The sequence below is a fragment of the Bombus flavifrons genome, chromosome 5 (genome assembly GCF_040668555.2).
Source record: "Bombus flavifrons isolate JBK064 chromosome 5, iyBomFlav1_principal, whole genome shotgun sequence".
NCBI lineage: Eukaryota > Metazoa > Arthropoda > Insecta > Hymenoptera > Apidae > Bombus > Bombus flavifrons.
In genome coordinates, this window is record NC_138446.1 from 11,349,572 (window position 1) to 11,376,842 (window position 27,271).

Sequence of the window (27,271 nt, forward strand, 5' to 3'; positions counted from 1 at the left end):
CGTAAACCTTTCATGATTTTCAAAAGTTCCAGAAATATTAAATATCTTTACGCATTAAACGACAGACTGCAAGCAGCCCCGGCTTTTATACCGACGAAAATTACGATCGATTTCCGATTACCGTACGTTGTAAATTATTGTATCAGAATAAGACGAATAATTAATTGGGCGAAATCGGACGAGCAATTTGTCTTCCTGTGTCTCGATATCTGAAAGCTTGTAACGTCAGAAGGTTGATAAAAAATTACCGTCGTCTGTTAGTCAGATTGTCAATGAAAATTATTGTTAGCAGATATTAACCCTTATCTCGGAAATTTAATTTGCCCCTACAACAAATTAACGCTACGATAAAAGATCACTTTCATACTAAACACAAATATTTGGACCTGAAAATTTCGCATTTAAAAGCAGGAAAGAACGAGACCTCCGCGTGAACTGTCTTTAGACACGTCGTTCGCAGATAACAGAGCGATTGAGTCATCCTCGGCGAAGGAATATAAAAAATTGGATGACAGCAGAAGGAGCAAGTTACGTTGAGCGGAAAGAAAAGGCCGCGAGACTGTATGCGATTTAGATGCTGCGATGAACGTGGAGACGATAGGTATTGACAAGGAGGTGACAGAAAGATACGCGGAATCTATGAAAATAGAAAGAAAGAGACGTGGCAGCGTATAACGAAATAACGTGAAATAACGAGAATGAATAAAGAGGTAGAAAAAATGTCAGAAAGAGGAGTTCGCAGCGAATATTTGAAATAAAGGAAATAAGGGAAATAAAGAAACGAAGAAATAAAAGATAAAGAAACGAAAGGAGCGGGCAAGAAAAGAGATGAAAGAACGGTAAATACGCATAATAAGAAAAAAAAAAAAAAATAAAAAAAACCATACCACGTGCTGCGAGAAGGGAATCGTTAAATAAAAATCCTTAAATAGAGGTGGGAAAAAACGAAGGTAAATAAAAGTTAGAAAATTGCGCGTTAAAGGGACTGATCAAAGATTTGGACGAAGCGTAGTATCGCAAAATTCAGCCGGAAGGAAGACGCGATTTGAGCCAGGCCTTCGCTCCAATCAATCGACTACACTCGAATGCGATTTCTTGAAAGATATCGAGTGATATCCAATAAAGCAAAGACCTGGTGAGTGCAGCTTTAGATAGTCTATCGATCGCCTCGCAACCACGGTTCAACCCTTAGAGGTACAAAGTTAAAGCGTACAGGGAGTTATAATATCGGACCGCTTTTTTCTTCTTCTTTCTTTCTTTTTTTTTCTTTTTTTTTTTTGTTTGTTTGTTTGTTGTTTTATTTATACGAGCATGTATAGCGTAGAGGTTGCTACCGTTACACACCATGTGTTGCATCCCACACTAGGCATGCAACCCCTCGTACGTGTACTTTCTACGTCACAGCGTCGATGCATTTTTGACGTCACGTGTTGTTTGCAGTATCGAGAACAGCGTGGTTTGAACGATCGTCGCGATGTTGCACGAACGAGAACTGTCGACTATTTTACTTCCACATCGTCGTTTATCAACTTCCCCAATGAAAAACAACACGACCCATTTAGGACTCGTGCAAGTTTCTTCGTAATAAGTACTCGATATTAAACGCCAAGTACAACGTAGCGACGTTATCGACTTTCGTAATAAAAATTATCTCTATTTCTTGTTTCAAAGGAAACTCGAAAGGACGAAGAAGAAGTTGTCTCAGCGTAGTTTTAATATATAGATATACATATATGGGAAAGACAAAAATAGCGGAGATAGTTTAACGTGCAAGTTTGATGTACAGAGCCCGGGCCGAGTGATACGAAGAAGCAAGCACCGCGTGATTCCTTGTGGAAATATAAATAAAATATATAGCATCAAATTTTTGCATTCTCAGCTTGGTTGTCGAGAAAATTGAGTTTGAAAATTTATCAAGCATACCGGAACGTGGGTAATTCCGGACTGGACGGGACTGAATAATCGACAGGGTGGTGGTCATTCTACGCGTGAAAACAAGTCGAAAATGTGGAGTAACGTTTTCCCGTTTAAGGCTTCATTTTCGAGATAATAAATACGAATAAACGAGAAATTTTGAAATTTAATTTTCTCAGAAACAAAGCGTCCTGCGAAGAAATTTTATTTTACGTTTTTGGCTTATTTTCACAGGTGAAACCACTTCCTGTCTATTTAGTCCGGAACCCACCCTCGTTTAAGTATACTTGATAAATTTGCAAATTCGATTTTCTCGCAAATTAAGCCGAGAACAACAAAATGTTACGTTTTAAATAAAAATTAGATAATAGAAGAAAATTAGATAACGATAAATAGAAAATAACATTTTGTCAGTATATATATATAATTATATATATAATTTATTAATAATTTATCTTGTCTGTCGGCTACAAAACGAGATTGATCTACATACGTAGATTTCTCATTCACACTGTCATTCAACCACAATACACAGATTGAATATAGATTATTACATGTATAATTAACTTACTGTTGTAAATTTAACATAGGAATAATATTTGGAATTACAGGTCTTCGCATAGAACATTGTTTAAGTCGAATTTGTTATCGGTACTGGTATAGTACACTCTACAGCATCAACATTACATTAATTATCGGCTTATTATTATTATTATTATTATTATTATTATTATCATTGTTACCACTGTTATTATTGTCATCAATGTTATCATTGTCATCATTCTTATCACTGTTATCATTGTCATCATTCTTATCACTGTTATCATTGATATCATTCTTATCACGGTTATCATTCTTGTCACTGTTATCACTGTTATTATTCTGGCCACTGTTCTCATCCTTATCGCTGTTATCATTTTTATCGCTGCCATCGCTGTTATCATTGTTATCATTGTTATCAGTGTTATCATTCTTATCACTGTTGCCATTCTTATCATTGTTGTTATTATTATTATCTGTTTGTAGCAGCGGGGCTTAAAGGACGGTGCTGTCACTGTTACAAAACACGCAGGTTTCATGTTAATTGGTGAAGTAACTTTACATGTGAGAACGACGAATATAATTTCTCTTTAATTGACAGAACATCGAAACCTTCAACAAATACAAAATCATAACGCGTAAATAAGAAAGCGATAAAAGTCAACGATTCGTTTATCGCAATTTCTAATTTTAACAACGTTTCAAGCGTTATTCCAGCGTATATTGCTCGAAATTGAATAGAAATTTGTGCAAGTTCTTAGTTAATAACGTTAGAGAAACGAATAGCGCGTTGATAATTTGTAACTCGTATTAGTTCGTGAAAGTTTGAGTATTACGTGCTCCGGTCGAAAAGTTTATCGACTTGATAGATTAATGTAACATTGCGACAGCGTAGCAAAGAATACGTGTTTAACATTCGATTAATATTACCCTTAGCTTGAAATTAACTTCTTCTTGAAAATTTAATATCGATAGGACAAAGAGGATATCACGCGGATCATCTGGAGATCAAAAATTAAATTACTTGGTAATTTGATGTTAAAATTTCTTAGTATACATAATGTGTTTTAGTAATTGAATATACGCGAGATTAACTTGCAAAATTCTTCGTATTCAGTGATTACCGACAAACTTCGATCGAGTTACCGACCAATTAATTCGAGTATATTAAATTTCAGGATTGAACGTTTCTAAGAACTTACGATATCATTCGTCGAATTATAATGAAACAATTAGCTAGCAATTCATTTGTTCTGTTATTTTATCATGTATATGTTGAACAGAATTTTATACCTTTCTCGTACCTACTGCGTGCCAGACATAATTTATTAATATGGTTTATGATCATTTATAATTTAATAATCATTTAACGTTGAAATTCGATATAATATCCCGATGAAATTATTCTTTGACTATCATAATGAATTTAATAGCAACAAATTTTATATATAAACATAGTAATGAATGCAACGAAAGTAAAGGTATTATATTCACTTTCGTTCAAGTAATCGGTTATCCATTAGAGTAGAATCTAACGATTATCAATATTAAAGAGCATCGCTTGTTTACTTCTTACAGCTCCGCCGCCTTCCGCATATTTTATATTTTCGTTCAACGTTTTAATTTTAGTACACGAACAACTTTCATAAATCGTGAGAGCTAATCTGTTACAATGTAATCAGAAATGATAATTAAAAACTGAGCAGGTTAATTAGCCTAGTTCCATAAAGGACCAAATTAAAAATCCAATCAACAACGTACTTGAGCCAAGCTTAAATTCAATGCGTGTGTTAAATTAACGTTTCAACTTATTAATAATTTAACGATATTTTCCGCTGCATTGATCCTTTTTTTTTTTTTTTTTTTAATTCAGAACGAAATACAATAGCCTGTTTTTTTATTTATTACCGTTACACGCTGTCGCTATTATCAGTTGTTTCGAAAAACTAGAAATAACAGGGAATTAAATTTCTATATATCCGTCGCTCGTTACATTACATCGACGTTTTATAGATATTTATAACGACGGTCTCTGACATTTACGTTGTCGATCGATGTAAGATAAATGAATTTCAAGATAGAAGAGAATTGACATTTAATCATTTCAATTGCAATTACGCGTAATCAGAAACCATTTCGATAAAGGGAAATTTAATTTTACAAATACGAAATAACCCGATCAGATAGTCAAAATATTTTTAATCCTTCGATAAATAGACACAGTAGAGGCCATTCGATTCTGAAATTGAAATTTGAATTTTCGTTTCAGTTATCACGGTGTAACGGAGAACTTTAGAAGCTTTAACATTCAAGTACGTCCGAGTATAAAAGGAAAAACTTTACGAGTAAACGCACGTTAGATTGATTTTTATGAAACAGGGATAACAATAGATGAAATTATCTCACAAACTTTCACTCAGCGTTTCGTCTATCCTTGGTTCGTACGAATACCGAAAAATTCTATTTTATCATATCATTTACCTAGTAATCGTGGTCGATTATTTTCTAATGTTATAGAAAACCAGCAGGTGTTGCAACGTTCATTAACGAGTATGTACATATGTTAGCCATAAGATGTAAATTATACCTTTTAGTAAACAATTTCATTTGCCGTGGAAATTGAAGTTAGCACGTTTTAACGCTTTCTATTCCCCTTTTTTTGCTGGTTATGACGCTATAATCGTAACGCACTGGCAATGGTAATAATGTTTTTAAACTTTCTTTTCTTCATATTATGTTGGACATGAATATACGTGAAATACGATAAACATATATATTAATAATAATAATTAATATAAGAATGACAGGAATGACAAGAATGACAAGAATGACAAGAATGACAAGAGTGACAAGAGTGACAAGAATGACAAGAATGACAAGAATGACAGGAATGACAAGAGTGACAAGAGTGACAAGAGTGACAAGAGTGACAAGAGTGACAAGAATGACAAGAATGACAAGAATGACAAGAATAACAAGAATGACAAGAATGACAAGAATGACAAGAGTGACAATTATGACAAGAATGACAAGAATGACAAGAATGACAAGAGTGACAAGAGTGACAAGAGTGACAAGAGTGACAAGAGTGACAAGAGTGACAAGAATGACAAGAATGACAAGAATGACAAGAATGACAAGAATGACAAGAATGACAAGAATGACAAGAATGACAAGAATGACAAGAATGATAATAATGATAAGAATGATAACAATGATAAGAATTATAACAATGACAACAATGGTAACAATGATAACAATGATAATAATGATAATGATGATGATAATAATAATAATAATAATAATAGTAATAATAGTCGCTTATAGGTTTCCACTTACAGCGATGTTATCTCGATGGGTACAGAGGTTTTTCTGATTTTATTCTTAACCAGTAGGCTGTTGCGACCTGTTTGAAACGACGAGTATACTCGTCAAACACAAAGTGACTGTTACAATACAGAATTAAATTGCAACGAAACGACCGTTTCATTTTTTAATGTTATTACCAACAGGGCTCGTCGTAAGGCAAAATAGTGTCATTCCTTCGTGACGACCATACTCGTCGAAAACGGCTAACTGGTTAAGTCTATCCGTTTAATGTTCTTATTATTCTCCACAGCTGCCTGCTGTCTTCCTATGAAATTTTCTACTTTCCTCTTATAAAATTTCTACAGAGACGAGTTCCATTGTCGCAAATTTAGCTCCTCGAGCAATCGAATTATTTATGGGTTGTTCCAACAACTATGACAGGTACGGTAACGCAATGAAAATAATATAATACGTAGATATAACGTATAAATTAATTATATCACGTATCATGGAATGATATATCATCGATAATGTCATTACCAAAGTGTCGATCTGAATAGTTTCGTTTAAGTTTGATAGCTAATCGCTAGCAAACTGCGTCGTAATAAATTGTCCTGACTGATAGGAAGCAATTATACAAATTGAACGCGTGAATAGTCCCAGGAATCGTCCGAAGAAAGCATTATCTCTTGGAAATTTCATTAGAAGGTAAACACTGCGTGGGTGGAACCCTATCTGTAAATTTGCAGTTATTTCTTATTGGATGATCTTCTCGTTAATTTTACAGGGGGTGCTAATAAACGGACTGACGAGCGAGGGTGGCATTCCCTCTTGAACGCTTCTGCAAATTCTCCGTTGCCTTTGCCAACTTTCTGACCGATTCTACAAAATCGATCAGGCGAGAATTTATCAATAAACCGCAAATGGTCGCATAAATTAATATCTTTGTAAATACTATTGGCGGAACGGAGCTTAAATAAAGTACTTTGCCTCTGATATTTCACATATTTTCACAAATATTATTCACAAATTTTCTAACAAATGTATAAATTTTAGCGGCCTGCTTGAAAACCACAAATACGATAAGTTCGTGTTTGTTCATTCGATGACCTTCGTGTCGCTTGTTGACCAGAAAGAAATATTTTGATAAATAAGAAACAATCGACAAATAATAATTATATAAATAAATGAATAAATAAATCTAGAATATTTTGCAAAGGAACAGTAATATTGGATCGACTCTTCTGTTGGTCCAACTTAATAAACTTGATTGCAGAAGATAAAATTCTCGATCGTTGATCAAAGCAAACTCGAAGATGCAAAAACAGCTCTCTACACGCTGAAAGCATAAAACTTCACAAGATAAAGTAAAAGATCGAAATCGTAAATTTGAAGGAATAAAGTCGCTGTTCCGATGTAAGCGAGATGTCGTTAACTTTCACTCTCACCTACGAATGGTCATAAATGACTCAAAGTGTACAGAAGACAGCAGAGACAAACGGTATAGCATCGATAAAACTTTTATTATTAAAAAAAAGATTACCACATTCGAAGTTTTTATTTGGGAACTTTGAAACGCTCCCTGCAACCTTTAACTTTTTCTTTTTATACCTTGAAAGCAGTTTTACAAGTTTCCTACCCTTTTCATGATTTTAGACATAATAAGAAAGTATTTTTAAGATGAAAAAGACAGTACGTTTATCATCGATGTCAGTCGGCTTAGATTCTATGGTAAATTTATACAGAATATCTTAATCAGTTATAGCTGTCTTTGACGAGTATACTCGTCACGAAGAAATAACGATATCTTGCGTAAAAAATAGTTAAAATTTGCAGTTTCAATTGCGATAAATTTCAGCAATAAAATTGAAAAATAAAAAAGGCGTTTCGTTACGACTTAACATTAGAAGTACCGATAGTTAACACGAAGCTATTTCTATCAAAACTAGTGAAAATGACTGGTCTTTAAAAAATACGTAACAATAGAATATTTTTATATTTACTGATTTCTTTTATTTCTTACAGAAGGAATTCCATATTATGTAATACACTTTTGGAATTATTAATCCATCTGGGACCATCATAATGTTCCTAAATTATAATTGACTGGTGTGATATTTCTAATGTTAGCATCTAGCGATCAATTCGGGATTTTCATTGTTATCAGTGTTATCATTCTTATCGCTGTTATCGATGTTATCACAGTTATCATTAGTATCATTGTTATCAGTGTTATCATTCTTATCATTCGTATCACTGTTATCATTCGTATCATTGTTATCATTATTATTATTATTATTATCTGTTTATAGCAGCGAAGCTTAAAGGGCAGTGCTGTCTCTGTTACAAAACACAGGGATAACAATAAATGAAATTACCCCACAGACTTTCACTCAGTGTCTCGTCTATCCTTGGTTCGTACGAATGCCGACAAATGTTATCATTATATCGAATGATACGCAGTAAACATTTTAAGAACGCGTGGGAAGTTGTACAAAACGAGGAAACTGGTTAATTGGGATTCGATAAACAGATTGCGTGACCCTTTTGCACTTTGACAAGTACCGATCATTTTGACTGATATAAGTAGCCTTGATACAAAGTTATTTTGAGTTTGAATACATAAAAAAAAAACAAAATAAAATTCATTATATTATCCTTTTAGCTATCGTTGCGAAAGTCATTACATCGTTGCGGGAAAAAAATATAACATGAAGTAGGAATTTTAAAATAAAATTGTAAAACCAATCAGTTTGACTGATGTGATAGTTCTACTGTTAATTCCATACCGCAACATTCGCACATAACCTGTGTTTGACGAGTATACTCGTCATCGCTTACTTCTCGCGACGCATTTTAGGAACACGTTTTTCAAACAGCTAGCAACAGTCGACTGGTCGAATAGATTATTAACAACTTCGTCAAGAAAGTTTCTAATTCCACGAAGGAAACGTAAAATGTTGAAATTGGTAATTTTACAGAACGAGAAAAATGTAAAAATTGTATAGCTCGTTCAGTCGCTATCTTCCTTTCAGAACATTTTAGAAATCATCTACAAGATCATATTGGCCATTAATTCTCAATCTTTTCGTCCCCTTCGTGTCTCTTATGTCAGATTGAAGGGAATGTCGACGATAATTTACCTTCCACCCTTGGTGAATAACTTTCAGATAGAAATAGCGGAACCTTCAAGATATATCGAATGATATTTATTAAGCCGTCCCATTAGGGCGAACAAGAACGGAATGTAGCATTAACTTGGTACATAAAATCCCACCCCACTTTGCCTCCGGCATATTGCTTGTACGGTTCTGCAACTATGTAACATTTGTCCTTAATGCGATACAAGTATGAGAAGAGCTTCGGTATGTTGCAGCCTAAGTATCGTGAATTACGAGCGCAATAAAACTTTTAAAGCTACAACAAGGAAAAGAACGTTCCGATTTGTTTAATTCTTTTAATGCGAATCGTGAAAAAAGAACATGTTGATTCAAAATGATAGTAACCCGTAGTATGAAAAAAGTAAGAAAAAAGTAAAAGTTTAAGTAATAAATTAATTTGGATTTTTGAAAATATTTGTTCAGATGGCGAATCGAAGAGACGAAAGGTGAATCGAAAGTTGAAAGATTTCGGAATAAATAATTTTCTTAACGTTCTGTACGTATGCGAATCTTCAAAAGGTGTTACAATTTTCGTTGCTCTAAGCCCAGATAAAAAGAAGCTTGAAAAATAAACGTCCCTCTACCTTGTTCGTCGCAAAAACTCAAGTCGGTTACTCTGACCTTACAAAGAAGTTATCAGTTGCGAAGGATGTTGCGATAATTTTGCTGTTCACTGTACATGACCATTCTATGGCAAATCCATCATTTTTTCGCGTCGATGTCAGGGATTCTTTTTTTCCAACTTGCCAACTCGAGAAGGCGAAAGAACTTTCGACAGATCTAACGCACGAAGATGGAAGAGATCGGTTTACGTAACTGGAAAGATGCGTAGCTATCTTTGAATAAATAAAAAAGTTACGTATTATTTAAACGAAAAAGGTCGTTTCAACGAAGATCCATTGTCCCTATCGCGCTCTCTTTTCTGTCATCTTTACACATTCATTGGTAGTATCATGGTCATATAGCAGTTTCAACAATGTTTCGGCCGTGTAACGAGCTATCCTAACCACATCGAACTACCACGGAAAATGCAGTCGAACAAGCAGACTAACGCCAATGATTCATGGACTCGTGGCAAACGAAAATTAATCGCCGCGAGTCTTTTTCGTGTCGTTAGTACATACTATGTATGTATGTATGTATGTACGTGCATTTATATATGTAGCTTGCTCCGGACATACAGACTAACAGATAATAACCGAAGAGAAATATCCAGGCTGTGTCACGCGACAAAAGCCACTAGCATGATTTAGGATGCCATCAGTGATAAAGGATATGCATCTATTATTTATAGTGATAAAAATTCTATTACTTTCTTCTCACAGTACTGTGCGTAACTAGACTGCGAATATTTATTGCGCGTTCATATTTCCACGAAAATAATTAAGAGAATGACACTTGAACAGCAAGTTGTCGTTATTTATTAAATATTGTATCAGATCGTGGTAAAAGTTTCTTTCGTTCTATAAGAAAATCATAGAGGCACAATTATTATTTTATTGAATTACGTACGATCCATTTTGTCCTATTAAGACGAAGATCGCATTGTTTGACTGAGTTTTCGAAAGACGCGTTGTCGTAAAAGACATGTTCGTAAAAGAAAGACGATTTCGGGACGACCTGCTGTTGTTACAAGCAACAGGTACTCTACTTCGGATATTTTATACGTTTTTCGACATTCGATACGTTTTTACACGTTATGAGCACGTTGTATGCGTTTCTGCATGATTTCAGATTTCTCTTGAATGTATATAACAAGACCACGATATACATATTCAAACGAAGACAAATAAAAACGCGGTTCACTAACCAGGCCAAATATCAACGCGCAAATTCAACGAATTGTGGAACTTTGAGATTGCACGCAGAGGATACGTAAATGCGTATCGCGCAATTTTTATTTTCTGCCACAATTCACCCTCAGAGAGTGAAATCTACCTCTGAAAATTTTCCGCTATAGCTGTAACATTGACAGATATTTTTATCGAACGATAGCGCTGATCGAAGGACGTAACTCTCGTCCGAAAAGTTTCTTTCTATGTACTCGCGGTTCGAAAGCTACAACGGAAAATCGGAAAGTAGGCCGATTCTCAGAAGTGAATTTCATCCCCTTAGAGCGACTTTGGACAGCAAAAGAATGTCCTGTACGCGTCTCGAAAGTTTCATAATCTTTCGAAACTTGCCTTGTAAGTAGAAAATTTGTTTATCTATTTTGAATATTTTATACGCTTCTGCATTATTACGTACATTCTGTGTACTCGTTTCCCAATTTTTCATAAACGCAGAGAAGATTGTACTACGTGACAACTGTTCTATGCATCTTGTTTTTTAAAAAATGAACGACGATCGCAAGAACTTGTAACGTTGAAAAACGAGCCGCTGACTCTCGTCGTTGATCTTTCAGATCATCTTCGCTTTTATTTAATTACAGCTAAGTGGAAAACATCGGTAGCGAACACAACGTCGTCGATATTCCGTACAATATCCGTACAATATTCCGTACGCCGTGTTACGATATTACGGTGAACTTCATTTGTCAGCATCGCCTTCTCGTTGTCTTCTGCTTGCGATCTGATCTTTACGATTCTTGCGAATACACCTTTCAACTACGCTTTAAACTCGTCGTCGTTTTCCAGGACGACGCACACCGCGCCCGATATTTCGCTTTCTCTTGCTGGCGGATAAATGCCCGTAAAAGCTCCGGATCGATAAGGGACACGGTATGTTAAATTCTTTTTCTTCGAAACAGTTACAAGTCTGATGCAGCTTTCGATTTCTCCGAGAAGCGATTCACGCGATAATCGTTTCCCTTTACGACGATTCTATGAAAAGCTTCACACGCTTTTCCGTTACACACGACACATCGTCACCGTTTCTATCGAATAATCCAAGCCGTTCGACAAGATCAATTGCGCAAAATTCCTGTCTCTCGCTACTCCTCGCGTAGAAGATTTACTGAGTTGAAATTTCACAGATCGTAGCTGGTTAGCTACTCGTAAGTTACTCGCAAGTCCTTTCGTAACTTGTATCTCGTTCTTGCATCGTGTTTCTGCATATTCTTCCCAATAAATTCTAATTAAGCTGCGGATCCATATTTTGGAGAATGTAAAAAGACAGAATCTCGGTTGAAAATTGTCTTACCAAATAATTGCTGTAGAAAACGTTACTTTGTATATTTTACATATTTTATATATTTTTCGTATTACATTTCGAAACTCCTATGAATGTAAAAAAATGTGTAATAGCAATATAATTGATCGCATGGTATTAAAATCTTTCCGTTTAATTACAAGGTGGTCACAAAGCGGAAAGGTCAATGAAAATATTCTAGTCGCGTTTCTTCTCCTCTGCGATCTCCTCCGGGACGTTAAGAAAATCGAAATTGTAGGATTTTAAAAAAGAACGTAAGACTGACGTTATTGAGAAAAATATTTTGACGCGGAACGATATCGCGATAAAGCTTGCTTAAGCTCGGTATTATCTTGAACGTAAAATAAATTTCTGCCCTTTTTTATCTCGTCGAAGCTGCCTCAAGTTGTTTTAGCTGTCATTTTGCGCTACTTTCACGATCATTAAAAATCTCTCTCAGAAATTGTAACGAGAAGCAAAATTAAATAAATCGACGTGCATGGTAATTGCGCTTTGTTATCACGACAAGAATCGCGTTAGTAGGAACGCAGTTTCAGCTTTTTTATTCGCGGCGAAAACGTTCATTTTTGACACTGTCAGTTTCGTTTGGATAGAAAATGGAAAAAAGACAGGGAAATAACTCTGATGTCTTACTCGACAACTTTGCCTTCTTAATTAGCAGCGAGTCAACGACTTGTACAAAAATCTCCACACTAGTCGGCAGCAGCTAATCGCGACAAATGGCGTGCAACGATGTGCAACTTGTCCTACAGCTGCGAAAAAAGCTATTCAGCTCGTCCGAGCAGGTTCAGCAATTTTAACAGTATAAATCATGTCCAGCGTTTCGTGGAAAATTTTATCTGCGCTCTGCCTTCTTTTTTTTTTATCGTTTTATTTTTGTGACTTGGAGATCACTTCCAGGCTGAGCAAAGGAAATATTTTAATACGAGATCAAAAAGGGGAACAGCCTATCAGCCTACAAATTTACGTGAAATACGCTAACCATATATAATAATAATAATAATAATAATAACAATAATAACAACAATGATAACAATGATAACCGTGATAACAATTCTAACAATGATAAGAATGATAACGATGATAAGAATGATACGAATGATGAGAATGATGAGAATGATGAGAATGATGGGAATGATAAGAATTATAAGAATTACAAGAATGGTAACAATGATAAGAATGATAAGAATGTTAAGAATGATAAGAATAATTATAATATAATTATTATTATATTATATGATTATAAATTAATATCATAATAATGATGATAATAATGAAGGTTTTTTAAAATAGATGACAAATCTGCCAAGTTCTGGGTCCCACTAAGAGCATAACTAACTTACAACTGCGTGATAACTGGATCGCTGATGTTCACGCGTAAATTCATTCGTACCTTTATCGAAGCGATAAAAAATATTTTTTCATAAAATTTCGGATCGATGGAATTACGAATTTCCATAAAAATATGTGAGCCAAATTAAAATTTGTTTCGTCCACTATCGATATTGCCACATCTACAACGTGTTTTTCGCTTCTCACGTTTCGCGTATTTTTTTCATGCTACGCGAATTTCCATAAATATATAAACATCGACAGTCTAGTTGAAACCCTGAAACCTTCAAACCGATGTATTCCGTTCGAAAATCAAATGAAACGATGTTTTTCGATAATTCGAGAAATTGGTTAACAGCGAATTCGATTTGATTTGTTTTCATTGGACGCGTTCGCTTTAACTGCCCTTTCATTGAACGCTTTGCTTCGGTCCTCCGTCTTAAACATTTCCTCGGAAAATGAACTTCTTAACGGACTTGATGAACGGTGTGGATTTAACGAAGATAATTTTTTATACTCGCGGAATGATCTTTTTCAGAGAATCTTAACGATGGTCGAGCTGATAGAAGGAGCAACGCATTTCTTTTAAACGTCTTCGTTTAAATCATTACGAGATATTCGAATGAGTCGTAATCGACCATAAGCGTATCGCAATTGAATTATTAATTATTTATTAGAACAAACGATAATTAATATATATTTCTCGATGATACGTTTCTACGTGATATATTTCTTTTTCGTGAAAATTATCTCCTGAATTTTCTACCGTTTTGTACACCATGGTAAATATCTTCGTGAAATAGCTACCACGATAAAAGTCTCTCGTACCTGCACGATAATAAAACTGTTTTTATTAAATCTCTTTCATTGTTTTCGAACAGCAAATCTATTCTCTGTTGCTTCTTATACGACGCGAAATACGTTATACGATAGTGCGTTACCGTATAAAGGTTAAACTGTGTACCGTAAAAGGTCAGGCTACAATTGTTGAGAAAGTTGCTTTGAAAATAATGGAAAACGTCAAGATAAAATCTGCATTTCTATCGGTTTAATATCTTTGCATGGAATACGAATTTTATTAATTCTAAAACAATCGGCGTTATTTTCAGCAAATTATTCGGCAAAAGATTCAGTCGATATTTCACAAACTGGTTGTTCAACGGATATTCCTTTCTCCCTGGTTGCACAGAATACACATTATTTTTTCTTTTTTTTTTTTCTTATCGAACCTCTGAATTCGTATCACAGTTGCGCATAAATATGTACGACGTAAAATTGCGTTAGACGCTTAATTTGCAATTCTTTCGAAGAATAAAAACACGCGAATAATCTCTGAGGTAAATTAATAAATTTACTCGAAGGGTACTTGCGCGAAAAAAACGCTGTAAATTGCAAAATTGAATAATTTTGACGTTTCACCGGAGAACGTTCTACGTACCGATGAAAATACCGTATTATGAAATTTAACTGCGATTTTCCTTACCGAATAGCTACCACTATCACTGGAAGATGGTGTCGCAACGTCGTTTCTGTGGGAAAGAAATATAAATGTCAATAAATATCGGTCAATCGTTTCTTAGCTTTCGTCTATGCCATCGATCTCAACTAATGGAATTTCCTTTGCAAGTAACAGCCGACACACACAACACGCCTCTCTACCCATACGCTTTCCTCCTTCGCGAATCTGGAATATGTTAAGGCTGGACTACATCAAGTTTTCTCCTGCTGGCGAAAAAACTTGTTTCTTGGCGCTCGAGGTGATTTCAACGAGAACTCTTCGATCAGCTTCGTACGTTGCGAGCTGCAGAGGCTACGTCGCCGAACTATACGTCGTTTGATAACTCGAATCACTTTGAATCGCAAACAACTGCAACACGAGCCACAGAAGCGTTAAGATCGTAATGGATTGCCCTACACCGACCCCCGAACCGAGTGCCAAAACGCACTCGACGCGCACCGCGTTCTTACTCGGTTCGAGCCGAGGAGGAAAAAAAGAAATAAGGGCACCTGATCCTCGTTGATCGATAGAATGGTTCTGTTTTGTGTCTGTTGGGGTAAACGAAGTAGCACAAGGTACGTTCCATCACGTTGCGAAACTCGTTCGCGCATCGAAGGTAAATGAAGATACGTTTGAAGGAATGAATCCAATTAACTCCGCGAATTGGATGTGAATTCGAACAAAGCCAATAGGAAGCTGCGTCGATTCTCGAATTCTTCCAATAATTGGACAATAATGCCGGCCGCGGGTCAAAGATTGCCGCGCCGGGTTGAACGATAATCGATACTCGGCAGTTTTATCAACGAACAATACGCAAACTGTCGTTTCGCGACGGACGCTATCGATAGAGTTGACGATCGATGACGCCACTCGGGAATCGTGCAAGGGACAGCAGTTATTTCTTTGCTATTATTCGGATTAAAGGTTTCCATGCACTTCACCACATTCGAATCGTTAAGTTGCACCGCTGTCGACGTACTTGCGTTCTCTGCTCCCATTGCCACGCGCTCGAGCGTCGCATCGAATTTTTGTTGTTCGCTGTTATTCAAAGTCACGTCAACCGCAAAGGCTTTCGGCTGCTACTTCGCGTTAATCCCATTCGAGGATCAAAAAGCGGAATAACCGCGTACCAATAGCGACATTAACGCGAACGAGGCGAGTTATTGTTCTCTCGAGTTTGCCAGCAACCCATTGTTTTATATTCGCTTCTCATCATCCTCGCTCTCCTGGGTAGCACACAATTTCAGTTACGTTTCTCCTTGGTTTACGTCGATGGTCTACTCTTTCAACCAACGACCTTCGCGTCTCTCTTACTTAACATCTACGCTCGAAGCTCGAAACTTGAACTTCACCTTCGAACGTACCTCTAACTACTTGTACTCTCGCTGCGCCCAAACTTTGACAACGTACAGGCGTACAAGATGTGAAACTAAGTGTGAGAATATGCAAAAGATTTATCAGCACGATAGACCACGGACAGGCCACGCAAGTCTATTACGAAACTTCAAGATACAAAGGGAAGTTGTGTAATTAAAAAAAAAAATAGTTCGACGTATCACTGCGAAGTAGCTCAATTTCCTCAACACTTTGACTGCCACGCCGTAACCACATGTTTCGCTCAGGACGCCACGGGAGTATTTTTATTATTCGAAGCATATAATGGCAAAATAATAATAAAATGATGATGTAAGACAACATTCTTCCCCAATGGATCGTTTATCTTATTGGTGGTTACGGGAGGCCACCGTGGCGCCTTGATAAAAATTGATAACGACATATTATAACAAAGCTTCGTTTATTTCAACAAACCATTCGCATTCGTTGTTTCGTCGTAAGCAAAACGTTCAGAATATATTGTTGAAACTTGTAGAAGATATTAGTAAACAGTATTTGCTCATTCTACATATAACAGTAAGGTATGTGCATACTTCTGACTTCAATTATACGATTATAAAGCAGCATTTACCATTATTTTCTAAGCTGTGTTTATAACAATATTCGTAGATTACCCCTTAAAGATATGGATGCAAGCACTGTGCACCGTTAGATGCAAGATTTGTTCTCATTTTTTTTTTATTCATGTTCTAATAAAAATGTTTAATTGTTCAATGGGTCACCTTTTATTTCAAAGTATCTTCTATTTAACGGTTACATTCAAAATGCCCTAACTCTCAATTTTCATACAAATTTTACAACTGTAAGAAGTTCAAGCGCTACGGTCACCAATGGCCACTGTGGCGTCACAGGAGAAACCGTGGCCAACGTGGTAGTCAAAGTGTTAATCTTACACGATCGTAAGAATCTAAGGTCTAGGTGTAAGAGTAATAAATAGCAAGAAGAAAAATAGCGAGTAAACAGTCGCAACTTGTTTTCATAGTTGCAACGTGAATCCCATAGAATTGGATAATGTAAATTGATCGAAAAAATGACGAATGTTAATGTTACGCGTCGACGCAACTATCCTGTTAACGGGTTCAACAACGCGCATGGTCATGGCTCATTAACGCGTATATCGTCAGGCACATAGCTGTGCTGTGGTACTCCGAGGCGCAAGGACCTCTGTTTTCGTGTTACCTAAGGGTAGTTACGGTACAAACGGGTCGATTGAGCGGTCGACTGGCGAGAAATTTGAGTAAGTCTCTCCCTGCGGGAACGCGAGTTCGGTCGACTAGTCTGGGTCAAGGGTCGAGCGACGGATAAAATTTTCGCGTGCGAACACAGAAATTTAATTGCGTAGATTGGTAAAACCTCGGTTCGGTAATAAACAAAGTTCGCTTAAAAATAAAGAGATCTCGTTTCAAACGAATCAACGTGCACAATGCGCGACGTCGTAGCGATGTCCGATCAGTGGCTTCTTCTTTGCGACTTGTAGCGAGTTAGACAACGAGTTTTTCCACTGTATCTCATCTATGTCACGAGTGACTCGCGTATCTCGCGAATTAGAGGCGTAGTTTAAAGTTTCGATATCCAGTCGACCACTCGTGGCCATCGGCAACGTGTTTTTAACATTTTAGATCTTGTTTACCAGATTCGCTTGTTCGGGAGACTCTGTTGTCCTCTTCGCTTCGTTCGCGCGGTATCGTCCGACGGATCGGAAATTGCAAGCTGCTCTTGACTTTATTTGCAAATTTATTCGTGCGGACATATTTCTAATTACGATTAAGATCGCCAAGCAAGGGCAACGCAATCGAATGTCACACGAATCTCGATTGCGCTTGACACGTGCGATTTATGGCGAGAAAGAGGCGAAACCGTGTCGGCGGATTTGGCACGACTTGCAAATCGCGAGTGTTACACGGTCAAGTGAATAAATATTCGCGTGTTTCTTTCGTTCGTCGATGGAAAAATTTTATCAGCTCTGTAACTGATACGTTTTACGGCACGACGAACGATTTATAGCAAATTCTTAATGCTTATGATATAATTTGCCAAGAGTTTATACCATCGAGTTTATAGCAGCTTGATTACCGGTCGAATATCCTGTCAAGGTATTTGATATTTCGAATTTACGTCTACATCGATAAAATCAGCTACACGGTAAAATGATACAGTACTTGGTCTGCGCATTATTTTATATATTTTTATTCATTGCGTCGCGTCGTTTTAGAAAACTATCGTAAGAAATTACTAGAATTATTTGCTGTTTATTACGTTACGTTTTTCTCTAATTTCAAACATCACGATCAAGTTGGAGTAGAATTAAATTGAAACATATCGATAAGGAATGAAATTGCAAGGCACATGTTAAAAAATAGGCGAAATAGATTTTCATGATCCTGATGGCGTAAAGCGTCAAGCGTAATACTAGCAATGTCAATACTAATGTCGACACCGGCGGTAAATTGATCTTGGTGGTTTAACGCACGGACAATCAAGTGTAACCGTGCAACATGCGAATTTAATTAAATTACATTAGAAAATTACGTATGTACACGAACGATACATGGCATATTTAACCCTTTGCATTCCTACGTCGAATGTGACTCGACATCAGTTTTTATCTCAGGAGCTCCTTTGTAGAGTCCCATTTGACATTCTTTCAATCCCACCTTTTTTTGCGAAACGTGCGAAAAAAACCAGGATTGTATCCTGGAAGTTGTATCAAAATATATCATACACTTAAAAATTACAAAATACAACAATAGTGTGAATAAAGCTGGTATTCTTCTTCCTTTATTTATTTAAACTGTCTTCCTTTTTAGTTAAAGTAAATTTCAAATTCAATTTAAAAGCGTTGTGAGCTGCTGGTAACGAAATTGAAATAAAATTCGGAGTGCAAAGGGTTAATATCAGAGTCATCTAAAGAAATCGAAGTACTCGATACGATTGAAACTTAAAGACAGTCTGTCGTTTGATAAAACAATATTTTATCACTAACTTCTTTTCTATCAGGTAAAAGCGAATTCTCGGATTATCGAAATCCATCATTACAAATATTAATTTCGACAAACGTTCTCGAAATCGAGCCTCCGTTACGTCTATCGTCGATTAAAATATAAACTCTGTTTATCCGAAATTGCTCGTACATACTGCGACGTAGAATTTTACTTCAACGATACTCGACAATTTCACTTTCAATTTTAAAAAATGTTACGCATCGAGAGGAAACTCCTGACCCGGAACGATAACGTTTTATCAGAAAAATCGGAATGTTTCTATTTCTCTATGTTTCGTAGAACTGGCGTTTCTCGTTCGTCGTTTAATTTGTTGTATTTTGGATGATGTTGAGGTTGAGGTTGACTGATTGAAGAACGAGTGGATGAATTTGTAATAGAAAAGTATATAGAAATAATTAAAGGTATGAGTATAAGTTCATGCTGATTCAGATCCTTACTCTGTTAGAGTTGCTAGACAATGGAATGATAGGGAGCACGTTCATAAATTTATAGCAAAAGCAAAACATTACCAAAAAAGTTAAGCTCGTAGCTTTGGCTAGAGGCTACAGGCAACATAAATAGAAATCTGTTTATTAGTCTTCTTTGTTCCTAGACCTTGCAACCCAAAACATAATGTATATTCAAGGGTACAATAATATGCACCGCTCCTTATTTAGAATATTTCTGCGTAATAACAGTCTCCAGGTCACGGATATACATAAATAAAGATGTAGAGTTTTTCTTGAAGTAGTTACTTCAACAGATGAAATACGCTGGTGCTAGAAATATACGATAATCACTTTGAACAGCAATTACGATAACAGTGGTTGATCCCTTAAGGGATGTCCTGAATTAGAATGTTCTAAAACTAAAAAAAGAGGCAAAAAATAAAAAAATGTGTTTTTTAAGAAGAAAGAATAAACTTTAAGGTGCTATAACAATTATTTAAATAAACTTTTTCAGTTCATCGAGAAGAAAAATATATAACAATTTAATCCTTTTTTGGTTTTTCGTTTCAGTCAAGAATTACGAGCAGGATCTTTCACGCCGATTGAAAACGATTAGAAATCTGTTAGAATTTTTTTTGTTTACTTAAAAAAAATTGTTTGTTAAATATACAGGGTGGTTGGTAAATAAAATTTTTTTTTAATTTTTTTTTTAATTTTTCCATCGAGACAACGATCTACAGTGAGATCCGTTATAACGAGACGCAATGAAGTGCACGCGTACCGAGCGAAAATTCAAAGTCGATTTTCTCGAAAACAAAGCCTCGAACGAAAAATTTGTATTCTATATTTTCGACTTCTTTTTTCGCGTAGAATCACCCCCTTTCCGTTTGTACCACCAATTACCAATCACCCTGTATATCAAAGCATACCTCAAAATTCAATAACTTCGTTTCCTTCTTTCCCTTCTAAAAAAAATCACAAAAAGACGCTGTTTTAGAACATTCTAATTCAGGACACCCCCTTAAACAATTATATCGTCGAAGTACGTAAGGATTTAAAGCGAGGATCAGCTTCGTGACAGAGCTGGCTCTGTCGTACATTTCTACGTACGAGCGAGAAGTCAGGAAAACGTTGATATTAAAGTAAAAGTTATCACCGTATACGCGTAACGTGTTCCTGTCGCATCTACTTCACGCGCTGCAACGCTAGACGTTCTGACGCGTCATAATCACTTAGTCGGCTAAATGTAATATCAACCGTTAGCAGAGAAACGTGAAAGCATTTCGGCGTATTTCTATGTACGAGGATTTATTGAGAAAGATATTAAAAATACATTTATCAAACTGCTTACAGCTTGAACAACTACACACGCCTCTCTGCCTACGTCTTTACGTAGAAAATATTTGTTTTACCCGAGAGACGTACGCAGATTTTTCCAACTGACTGTATCTTCACTGTATTAAAAGCTTCTATACTACGAGACACGTAATACTTTCTACGAAACCATTTAGTAACAAAAGCAACGAACAAACGTTCGTCCTCTTGCACAGGCGAACAATCAAAATGCGTTTCTTCCATTTTACAGTTTTTACGAGATTCAGCGAGACCGCCGCGAATGTTAAACCGCGTTCGACAAATATAGCGGAAGACCATTTATCTAAACTTGTCAGGGAACGAACAGTTTATATAATTGGAATTCGTATAATGGAAGCTTACCAATTTTCCTCGCTATGTATCACTCTTTGCTCGAATAATAGGAGCTCGCGTTCGGATACGTGGATTCAACCAGCAAACGTTCCGTTAATTGGGCGTTAATTAAAGTTTTGTTTCAATAAACGCATTTCTACTTTACTTGTATTTTTCTCGATAAATCCCGTGTACGCAGCGAACGCTGAAACGCTTCTACGTTTCCATGCTAACGGTCCATGTTACCATTTAGCCGACTAATTGTCAGTGATTAATAAATTGTGCTAATTGCCCGATAAAAAGCGATTGATAAGTGAATTTATGATACGATTAACCAGCTCTTCCAGATCTCTTTGAAAGCGCGTGCCTAGAATGTGTCGCAAAAAGTAAGCGGTGACGAGTATACTCGTCAAACATGGAGTACGTGTGGCTGTTATAACGTACAATCGAATTGCAACGAAGCGACTGTTTTATCTTGTAATTTTATTAATGGCAGGCTAACATTCGGCAATGGCGTGACTCGTAAGATGTAACTGAGTGACTTGCGAGACTCGTGGGAAAAACAATAATTACATATTCTTGAATTACGTTGTTTGTAAAGGTTGAGGTGTGGTGTATGGTAATACCCCATGCAAAATGTTTTATGGAAACATCGATGGATCTCGAAGAGGAGTTTCGCGTTTTACACCTTTCGCTGAAGAGGCGGATGCTAAGATAACGTTATAATCCACAGTTGCGTCCATCATACGCAGGTGAGAGGTCAGTGAGAGAAGATAAAATGTAAAGACACGATGGATCTGCTCTATTCTACGTTCCATCGAACCACGAAATATCTTAGAGCCTTTAAAGCGTACGGAACAGAAAATTTCGTTATCGAAGCAGATGAGAATGCAACAACTGATGGTGCAAAATTGCAATACATATATATGATATAAATAAATAAATCTGTTCGTTTTTCACTCGTCTTTCCAACAAAATCCATCATCTTTTATTATCGTAAGTCACCAGCTAGAATATACGATTAATCCTAAAAATAGTGCAAGTGATTTAAGTATTTGAAAGGCACATTTTCGAACAAGCTGCTCGTAAAACTGTACGACGCGTAAATCTCACGTTAGAAAATCGTATATTTTACGAAACGTTTTATTGCGTGTCGGAAAAATACTTTTTAACGCGCTCGAACGCCAAACGTCGAAACGCGTCTAAAAACAAGATACAGCAGCGAACGAAGGGAAGTTTAAAATTCATAAAACTGTGTGCGACAGCTGCACCTAACCGTACTAATTGCAACGTTTATCACCAACCGTTGATGACAGTCGTCCGTATCAAGCTTGTTCGCAATCCAAATTTTCTTATCAATTGTAACTTTTCTTTTTTCCTAAAACCGTCGTGTTTCTTCTACCCTCTTTTTTTACCCTTTAAACTTCCTTTCGTCATCTATCGTACACGACTTGCTGCACAGCCACCGGCACGTACGTGCCACAGAATAGACGACCATCGTCGACGATTTTTAACAATTTCTAGAAAGAAGAAAACTTAATCAAATTCGCGATGTATCAATTTGAAGCTGCCTTACCTTATCCGCCACCGTACACGTTGCAATAAATACACCGACGTACGAATACTTTTTGCAGCCACTGTACATCTACATTTCTTTTCTGCCCCTGTCTTTCCCATTCGCCCGCACATTCTTTTTTCCCCGTCACGTATCTCGCACACACACATGTGCACTATACGCACGTACGGGGAATTACAGCACGCGAACCACACGAATCAGACTCAATTACGAATTAATAAAGAAAGTCGATGTTTCCCGCGGAGATGGTCCGCGAACTATATCTCCCGGGTATTCGGACGTGATTTCCGTTTCGAGATACGATTTGGAATGCCAAAATGAAATTAGCGTGGAGATTTACGTCCGCCAGCCGTGCGATCGATACCGACCGATTGCCTTGAAATTAGAGTCGATTGTGGAACAGATTGGAGTTTGCCACTGGCGACGGTTAGCAAACCGTGAGACGGATCGCAAAAAGGATTTCGTGCGGCGTATCCTCTGATCAATAGTCTTTCGAACTGTTCGTTAAGACGAAACACTGCTGGATAGTCGGCGGAGAGAATTTTCTTGAAATCTCCTTTGCTCCGCAGCGGATAGACGATCGACAGACATTTTTCACTACGACGAATTCTACGAAGGCGTCTCCTAGCGAGCGATTCGTCGTAAGATGGTTGGCGGTAGTTCGATTCAAAAATCCGAGCACGACGAATTTAAAAATTTCGAAAGCGAAACGTCGCGCGAAATGATCTCGTCCGAAGTTCCGCGTGTATGTACGTTTTAAACGAAACCAATTTCCATATCAACAGCTGAATCTTTCTCGCGATTGGAAAATTAGACGGTTTTCGAGAATTTTGTGAAACCACGCATATGTACAGGGAGGTTGGTAACTGGCGGTACAAGCGGAAAGGGGGTAATTCTACGCGAAAAAAGAAGTCGAAAATATAGAATAACAATTTTTCGTTCGAGGCTTTGTTTTCGAGAAAATCGACTTTGAATTTTCGCTCGGTACGCGTGCGGTACGTTATAACGGATCTCACTGTAGATCGTTGTCTCGAAGAAGTCGAAAATATAGAATAAAAATTTTTTTTTTAATTTTTTTTAAAATCTACAGTGAGATCCGTTATAACGAGACGCGATAAAGTGCACGCGTACCGAGCGAAAATTCAAAGTCGATTTTCTCGAAAACAAAGCGTCAAACGAAAAATTTTTATTTTATATTTTCGACTTCTTTTTTCGCGTAGAATCATCCCCTTTCCGCTTGTACCACCAGTTACCGACCACCCTGTATATTCGCGAATGTTTTCGTCGAATCTGAAGAACAAATGCACGAATAGAAAATTAGATAACAAACATTAGATAGAGGAAAGGCGTCGAATACATTAAATATCTTTGCATAGACAATTCCTATCGGGTTGTCGGGACGTTTTTATCGAAGTTTCAGTCCTTTTCTATTACGATTATCTGTGTCGCGGAATGATTTACATAAAAATGAATTCAACAAAGGTGAATGTAGAATACGAAATTACCTTTTCCACAACTTTCAAGCTTTCCCTGCAGTAATATAAAGATTCACGTTCCCTTCGTACGTAAGATCGAATATAAAACTTGTAAATAAGAAAGCCAAGCCATCTCTTTGAAATCAGAAATGGTCGATCACTTGAATCTGAATCTTAACAAATAAACATAGATGGTAGCTTCAAAGGTTATTCGATATAAAGAATCTTCGAGTTCGTCATTGAATCTACATACAATCGCGAAAGGTTAATCGCTGATCCACGGAGTCTCTCTCGCCCGAAAGATTTTACCCCTATTTTATTATGCATCGCTTCTAAATTAACCGACCTATCGAAACAAACGAAATTTACCTATTGCGTAAACTCTCTCGAATAGGACGACGAAAAATAATTTCCAAGCCGCAGGTAGGTAACTCATTGTCGGTGCATTGAAATTCAAATTCTACGAGACACCCGTACACTGCACAGATCGTGGACAAATGGAACATTGGAGAAGATAGAAACGCGAAATTATCGGTAGCAGAGAAAGGAGAAACGAGGTTAAAATGAAAATATAGAAAAAATGTATGAAAGAAGAATGAATCTAAATATCACATGGCAGAATTGAACTCTTGAGGTAGGTTTCTCCTTTCAATAGACCGGAGGTTACGTGCAGTGCATTTAAATGAAAATTGAATTTCCTGTATACGTACTACAAAGTATAGAGTAATTTGCCCATGCGGGATATTTTAAAAAGGAAATTCACCTTCATTCGCTTTCTATTTAGTCCATTAGTTTCGAGAATAAATAATAGAGACAGGTAATTCTATTTTACTTTTCGATCATTCTTTCGATCTTCACGTATTAAGCTGTTTATGCTACCTGAATTTTCAATACTAAGGAAAATTATTCCTACAATTGTGCAATCCGGAATCTCGATTAGTTTTTATTTATTTATTTGAGACGTTAAATATTTCCAATTCTAATTTACGCGAAAAAAGTCGGATTTAAATCGAATAGACGAGAAGATGGAAGAAGGACGAACTTTATAACGTTTAAAGCCACGTTTCATTTAATTCTATGGAATAGGTTCGCGGGATATTTTCAATTATTCGATAAACTTAGTTTCTCGTTCGAGCACAAACATGCACTTGCACGTTTCGTCCACGCATTTCCTGCGATACTACGCTCAACGATTAACTAATTATATCATTGTAGAGAGTATATAGACTTATTAATTAATATAATAAATTATTATATGTACGCACACGCATGTGTGTGTGACTCGAAAAAAAGAATTTTCTTTTATCGTTGCGTTGTTCGTTCAGTTCCAATATTTTATACCCACAGCGTCGATGATTATTCATCTGATTAGTAACATCCGGTTCTTAACACTTGGTCCTAATAGTAATAGCAGTAAGCTGGCTTAATTTTCTTCTAATTTTTAAAATCGCTTTAAAATTCAACGCTGTTTAACATTTCATCCTTGGGACACTCCCAGTACGTGGTGTGTACGTGTGTATGTATTTTCTATCGTAGTTTAGGGTATCTTCTACCTCAATTTCCAAATAGTTTCTCTTAAATTCATTTTTATGAAATAATATTGACATGCAAGAAGGATACATTAAACAGTCTTCGACTGTTACTTCCTCGTCGATTATTCCACATCACTTGGAAATATTATTTGGAATTCTTATATTTACATTGTGAATATACGAATATTCATATTTTTACGGCCACACTAAAATGTTAGAATCCGGACAGATATTTGTTGTACTTCTTAAATATCCTAACGAATACTATACTTTGGATTTCTTTATACAGAGTGGTTGGTAACTGGTGGTACAAGCGGAAAGGGGGTGATTCTACGCAAAAAAGAAAAATAAAAAATATAGAATAAAAATTTATAGAATAAAAAAAAAAACGTCAATCGAGACAATGATTTACAGTGAGATCCGTTATAACGAGACGTGATAAAGTGCACGCGTACCGAGCGAAAATTCAAAGTCGATTTTCTCGAAAACAAAGCCTCGAACGAAAAATTTTTATTCTATATTTTCGACTTCTTTTTTCGCGTAGAATCACCCCCTTTCCGCTTGTACCGCCAGTTAAAAACCACCCTGTATATCGTTGCATATTCTGTGCATTCTATGCGTCCTTAGATTCTATTATTCGCTTTTTTTATTTTCTTTATTATTAATCTTTAAACGTTTCCCACACAAACGTACAAAACTCTATGATCCGCTTATACCTCGCATACACGTCACAATCTGATTGTTTCGCAGAGAACATGAAACCGGTATACCTAGTCGTTGAAACATTACCAAACTAATAGCGAAACGAAGGAATAATCGATGATATTCGTCACATCGTTATTGCTACTTCAACCAACAGCCAATCTCGTTCTTTCTGCTCGAGCAAGAAGTCTCGTTAAAAATACCAATTCCTTTTATATAAAAAGAAAAAAAATTCCGACCTTACGATATTAATTCTATGCTAATTGAAGGTAGTTATCTTCGAAGAAATTGGCTTGCGCGCTCCTTATGCATAAATGCAGCATTTCCACGTAAGCTGATTCGTTGTTTGCTAGGTCGCGATTTAGCGAGCCATCGAGAGTCAAAAAGCAATTTCGTTTCCCTTCTTTGACTCTCGTTCCAATTGGACCGAAACTACGCTCGTTACATCGACGGAAATAAATACGAAAGATTTCGCGAATCGGACGAAACGACGCTGGGAACAACGGAAAAGTTCCTCGAAACGTTTATCCGTGGCCGTGCATCTCCGTGGCCGTTTCTCGTGCGAGCAATT

At 36.6% G+C, this 27,271-nt stretch overlaps 2 protein-coding genes across 4 annotated transcripts in view; one reads left to right on the plus strand and one right to left on the minus strand.

Moving 5' to 3' along the window:
- LOC138179837 (uncharacterized) overlaps window positions 1-27,271 on the minus strand; it is a 70,779-nt gene that overhangs the window by 25,950 nt on the left and 17,558 nt on the right. The window lies entirely within an intron of this gene.
- LOC138179805 (uncharacterized protein DDB_G0292186-like) lies at window positions 3,915-5,781 on the plus strand. The gene is made up of 2 exons (XM_069112948.1): window positions 3,915-3,935; window positions 5,254-5,781. The coding sequence occupies exons 1-2, from the start codon at window positions 3,915-3,917 to the stop codon at window positions 5,779-5,781; spliced, it is 549 nt and encodes a 182-aa protein (XP_068969049.1).

What these genes read in the sequence shown, in the direction of transcription:
- LOC138179805 (XM_069112948.1), top strand. Translation starts at nt 3,915, where the DNA reads ATGAATGCAACGAAAGTAAAG. An exon ending in TGAATGCAACGAAAGTAAAG is followed by an intron (nt 3,936 to 5,253) that starts GTATTATATTCA and finishes AATTAATATAAG; the next exon opens with AATGACAGGAATGACAAGAA.